This window comes from Rhincodon typus, chromosome 2 (assembly GCF_021869965.1).
Source record: "Rhincodon typus isolate 14 chromosome 2, sRhiTyp1.1, whole genome shotgun sequence".
Lineage (NCBI taxonomy): Eukaryota > Metazoa > Chordata > Chondrichthyes > Orectolobiformes > Rhincodontidae > Rhincodon > Rhincodon typus.
The window spans coordinates 71,161,252-71,167,251 of record NC_063333.1 but is presented as its reverse complement, the minus strand read 5'-3'; the positions used below and the strand labels follow the sequence as shown (position 1 = coordinate 71,167,251).

The following is a 6,000-nucleotide window of genomic DNA, read 5'->3' as shown; positions in this document are numbered from 1 at the left end:
CATTTTGCTTGTGGCTGTCCCTTGTTAACCAGTTTTACATCTTTTAAGTACTACAGCTGACCTGGGAGCTTTGTGACTTATCTCCTGTTGGGATATTATCATGTCAACTGACATGAAATGTGGGCAGCACTTATTATTTCTAAAACCACTGTTTTTGGGCAGCAGTTCTAAAACTTAGTAAAGGTTATTCTGGGTGATCAATTGATGGCCAATGAACTGTGCAAGATGGGTGACATGGATACCCTGTCAAACTTAACAGCAGATCCTCAACTGAATAACTATCTGCAGAATTGAACCTGACTGACTGCTTAGTTAGCAGGCAGGATTGAGAATTTAGTAGTAGTGGAAACAGGCTGCAGTCAGTGGAGGGGATTCCCAATGTCATGGTGGGAAGGGAAGGTCAGAGTGTCTTCTTAATGAGATCAGGGAATGCCGCGACTGGGGATTCCATCAAGATTGAGAGAATGCTGAAGTTTGGGAAGGCTGACAGCCCATTGAAGAGCCTCAGAGAGATAGGCATTTTTATGCAATATCTTCTGGTCAGTTAAATTCTCCTCCATGTTTCTGCTGCCAAGCAGTGGGAAATCAGGTCTACCCCAACATGAACATTAAAAGTGCATTGTAGCGATCAGACAGCTTCAGTGGTTGACTTTGAATTTTAAATACATTGAAGCCTCTCTGTTTTCCACTGAGATCCTTATCCAGATGCTAAATCACTGCCATAGTCGTGAATACTATGATGTCCAGGAATGCAGTCTGTAGATGAGATCTCAATTGTTGCAATTTGAACTCCTCACCTGACTCTTGCCTTCCCACTATTGGGTGGGATGTACGGGGTTAAACTTTAAAGCTTCACTGCAAAGAAAATTCCAAACAATAATCTTAAATCAAGTTAGTAATTGCACCTACTGAAAGTGTGAATGAATGGTCATTGCAAATGCAGGAACAGGTTAAACTGTGACCTCCTCTGTGCTCATAACTGTTGGCACTTACTATTGAAGTTCGTAAATGATTAATGAACATCTACCATGGTGATAAGGATCCATAATGACATCAGAACTTTATTCCAGCAAGGATTCATTACCTTTTGGAAAAAAACATTAGATGATATTTCCTCTGTTCACTAAAATTAATGACAACATTAAAGTTAATGTAAAGTTCAGCAGCTTATATGATTGCTGCTGACTTTACCTGACATTAGGTTACTGAGAATCCAGATCCAATGCTCTTAATTTTAAACAACAGGATATATATCATAGGTTTCAGAAAAGGCATAGGAAACAGGAGACTGTATTCTCATCTGAACACATAAAATTGCCACAATTGAGTTTTCTTTTTATTTTAGAAACATGAATTTAAACATGAATCTGAAACATTAACTCTTTCTTTCTCCACAGATGCTGCCAGAACTGCTGAGTGTCACAGTAGCTTTTGCTTTTATTTCAAATTTCTATCATTTAGTATTTTGTTTTTTGCAGTTAATCCCTTATTTGGTTTTGTGTTTATGAAGCACCTTGGATACTTAAGATGCTATACAAATGCAAGTTATTGTACTTATCAAATAGGAAACAAAGAAAGTTAGTACAATGTGAAGATTTTTAAATGTACAGAAGATGAATGGTATGTTAGAAGGATTTTGGTAGATTTCTGCATATACCTAGACAAATAGCAAGGTGAAGTGGCTGGCAGAGAAAATTGCAGAGAGCAGGAACATGGTGTAGTTGAACATTCTTAAGATTGGAAATTGAATGCAGGGTCATAGATTGGGAAACACAACATTTACACACTTAAGAATGCAAATTCATCCAATTTACGGAGCTCTAATAAATTATTGAACAAGAATTGTTGCAAATTCATTCAAATAATCAGTGGTAGACATGCTTCCTTTCTGTTATGTTCATAATCATTCAAGCTATCAATTGGATTCAGTTTGCTAGAAGTTTGGCTGCATCTACTTTTGACATTTTATTTTCACTGCCTTAACAGCCTGCACTTTTAGGATGCCTGATTTTGGGCATTGGATCTAATCAGTAGTAAAAACTTGCTCCAATTTATAGATAATTGTTTGGGTTAAATCATGGGGATCCTGAGGAGGAATGAGTCAGTCTTTCAGTTTATGATTGGGGTCGCATCTGGGGGGGAATCGGGTAGCAAGATTGCAAGTGTTTTGATTTTGGGTTGGATTGGATGCTCAGGAATCTGACTGGGGATCAGGTAGGAAAATTGCACACCTTGCAAGAACGACTGGGCAGGTTGGAAGGGCTGTTGAGGCAGGATCCTAGAAGGTCAGGTTGGGAGCAGGAGGAAATAGGGAGGTCAGAGTCTGAAATATGGTTCAGATTTCAGGCTCAGGAACAGGGATAATTACAGTAAAGAGGCAATCAATACTACTCTAGTTGCTGGGGAGTGTGTGGGTAGGAGGGGCACAGCCATAGTTTTAGCAGGAGCAGTAACAGGTTTCAGGCTGCTTGTTTCCAAATGCAAATAAACTATCACCTCCTTCAGAGACGGGTAAAGAGTTTTTAAAATGAAGAGTCATACATGACGTGAACAGATAGCCCTTTCCCTCTCCACAGATGCTGCCAGACCTGGTGAGTTTCTCCATCATTTCTGGCTTTTATTTCAGATCTTCAGCATACGCAGTATTTTGGTTTTATTAAAGGATTTCTCCAGTTTGTCCTTTAACAAGATGGGCTGTGGCACAGTTCACAGGAGCAGTGTGGGTTGACAAATTACATCTATTATTCCCAAACAATGTTTGTTCCCCATTCCATTTCACAATGGATGTTTTACCACAGGTATTTCTTTCCCTACTCCTTAAAGCAAATTTACATTGAATACCAATGTGAGTCACTCGAAAGTGTGACTTCAGGCAGTTACTGGCATCCAGGCTTTTACTGCCAGTCACTAGATTGAAGAGAATCTTAGGTCTCCATATGAGAAAGGTGGCGACATCCAAACAATCTACTCCTCTGTTTATATGCAAAATAGGGACTGAGGGTAATTCTATTTTATAAAGTTGTAACATGAACTGCAGTCATGAAACAAATTACTTCAGAACATTTTCATGCTTTATTTCACAATTATTAAAACATCTCACTTGTCACATATACAAAATAGGAACATTTTTAGTTTTTATTATTTTGATTTTAGAACTGTCGCCTCCTTTTTCCATTCAGTTGGAGTGAAAGTGCATGGCTAAAAGCATGAACACCTGAAGTAATGAGATGGAAATGGCAAGTAAGTTATCCACATGTTTAATTTGGGAATAGACAAGAGGATTCCACGGTAATAATGAATGGAGTCTACTAAGAAATAAAACTACTGTACAACTTTATACAGCACTGGAAATGTGGCCTCACATTGTGACAGTCTCAGTGATGGCATGGGACATTCATTTAGCACCACAATCAGTACTTCAAGTACGGTATCTGCACAATTCAATACCACTTAGCACCTTTACAAAATGATTTGAACCCCAAGTACCACAGTTAACTTTGAGAAAGAAATTGTGTTTAATACTTTAAATTAAGTATATGAGGTAGTTTAAACCTTGGGAAGCTGTGGTTTTAAACTTCCTCTTTGAAAAATATTCAAGACTACAGATGACACTCGTTTTCACGTTCTTTTATTTACTTTCCATTATTCGTGATTTAAACCTTCAGGGCAAGATTTCACCTGCAATAATTTCTTGAAAGTTCCAAGTTGTTGGGAACTGCATTAAAATTGCACGGGGAAAACAATGTTTGTTTTTTTATTTTGGACTTCCTACTTCTCTTTAAGCCCAGAACTTAAGCAAGTGGATGAGCAGAAGACATGGAATGAGTCAGCATTCAGTAAAAAATAAAAGAAAAAATGCGGAGAGTATTCTAATTTAGCTCAAGTTCATTTATTTGAAACAGACTGGGCCAATGTCCAAACCAAATTCTTGTTCAGGGCCACCAATATCCATAGGTGCAATGTCTATAAATGGCAGGCGAGGTGTTTTCCGTGTAGTGTATTCAATGACTGTCTTACTCCATTCACCAGTATGTCTCTATTACAAATAAAACAGAATAAATGGTTATTTAGAGACAATGCATATCTGTTTGATAGAATGGTAAAGATGACATGGGTTATAATTGATACTTGTTTTGGCATTCTAAACTAAACAGATCAGAAAAGGAATGAGTTTATCGCTGCTCATCTGAGATTCCGCTCCTGCACTGCTGCCACTGCCTGTTGGTTTTGAATGAACAACTGATCAGGGACCTGCAGATGAGGTCTAGGAGCTAGAATTGCCCAGATTGGGTCGAGGGTTGTGGTGGTGTACAGCAGGAGGGTGGCAGTGCAGATGTGTAGGGGGTGGCAGTTGACATTTACTTTGGCCCTCTTTTACCGACTTCTGATATGAAAATCACGGCAAAATTATTAGATACATCCTTGGAAGGAGTCTTATATTTTATTGACATTATGCTTCAATTTACTTAGAATCCCTACAGTACAGAAAGGGGCCATTCAGCCCATTGAGTCTGCACTAACCGTCTGAAGAGCATCCCGTTCAGATCCCCACATCTCTACAACCCCTCTCCCCCATTTTACCATGGACAATCCATATAACCTGCACATCTGTGGACTATGGGAGGAAGCCAGAACACCAGCAGTGACCTGGGGAGAATGTGCAAACTCCACATCACCCAAGACTGGAATTGAACACAGGTCCCTGGCACCGTGAAGGCAGCAGTGCTGACCACTGTGCCAGCATGTTGCCACATTGTTCCTCATTCAATATATAATGGAATAGACAGAAAGCATGTATTTAAAATCTCCTTCCAAAAATTACACAGTCCTATTGTACATTCATGCTATTAATCTACCAAATGTTTCAAACATGTATGTAGGTCATTTTATTTAGCGTGTTTATTGTTGGTGGTACCAGCAGCTTGCTAATATAAGCACAAGTTTACTCATACACAGTTTTGTGTTTTGCAGTTTCTTTTGTGATTAAGAAGCTTTGTTTTATAGGATATATTTAATTAATGCACAAAATGCTCAACATTTGATTTTCACTTTACTTTGCCATACTGATCTCTGTTAAGAGATCATCACAATTTCCATGATTTGAGAATAAAGAGAGCTTGGAGCAATGAGAAATTAAGGAGCACATTTTAAGGCGTGGGTTTCACTGCAAGTGCTTTGTTTAATGCAATTGGATGAAAAGAACAGATGTGTAAAAGCAGCGAGAAGGCTGGTTTGTCTTTGAGATTAATGTTAAAATAATTGTGGCTTTAAGGTCAAATTTTCTTTGTTCAATTAATAGTATAAATAAAGATTTGATTAAGTCACAAAAATAGAAGTTAATCAGTGGAAGACAAAGAAAAGCAGTATCCTACTTCTAGAACCTTTACTGGAAATTCTGATTTAGGAGTTATGTTCCCTGTAAAAACTTATTATGTAAGATCAGCTTTTTCAATGTATGATGCCATTATGTCACATGTACAAAATATTTAATTTGGAACAGAATCTGTGTGGTACCTTCTAGGCTGCTGAATTGCCATATATGCATTTACAGGACCATTGGATAGGGGTAAAGAAAAAATATCCACCAATGAAAAAGTTTGCATCAGTGTTTACAGTTTGATTCCTGGAGATTGTAGTGCTTTACTACTCTGCTCACAGCAACAATGAGTGTACTTGGACTCAAATAGTGATAAAACAAGTAGCCATGTCTTACCGTGCATCCATCTTCCAGAACGCTGTAAGTGAATCTGCTGTTACCTTCAGCTCGGAGTTCAACATCATTGGAACCAAGCAGGATAACTGACTTTTTCAGGCTTCCAGTCTCCTCATCCATGTATGCTACACTGTTCTTACAATGGTAGGTGATATTCTGTGAAGCTTCATTGGAGAGGAGGTGCAGGAAGGTCAGCTGGGTACCCATAACAAGTGGGGTAATATGTTCATCATTGTAAGTGAACTAGAACAAAGAGAATCAAGGTAAGATAGCTGTCTCCCAAAATT

The 6,000-nt window shown here is 38.4% G+C and overlaps 1 protein-coding gene across 1 annotated transcript in view; it reads right to left on the bottom strand.

The window, feature by feature from the left end:
• Nucleotides 1–3,612: 3,612 nt before the first annotated feature.
• The window catches only part of col1a2 (collagen, type I, alpha 2), a 50,961-nt gene continuing 48,573 nt past the window's right edge, over nucleotides 3,613–6,000 (bottom strand). The window contains exons 51-52 of the mRNA XM_020515464.2: nucleotides 5,714–5,956; nucleotides 3,613–4,036 (exon numbers count right to left, since the gene is read on the bottom strand). Of these exons, the coding sequence (XP_020371053.1) occupies nucleotides 3,890–4,036; nucleotides 5,714–5,956 (390 nt within the window). The 3' untranslated portion in view covers nucleotides 3,613–3,889. The remainder of the gene's footprint in view (nucleotides 4,037–5,713; nucleotides 5,957–6,000) is intronic.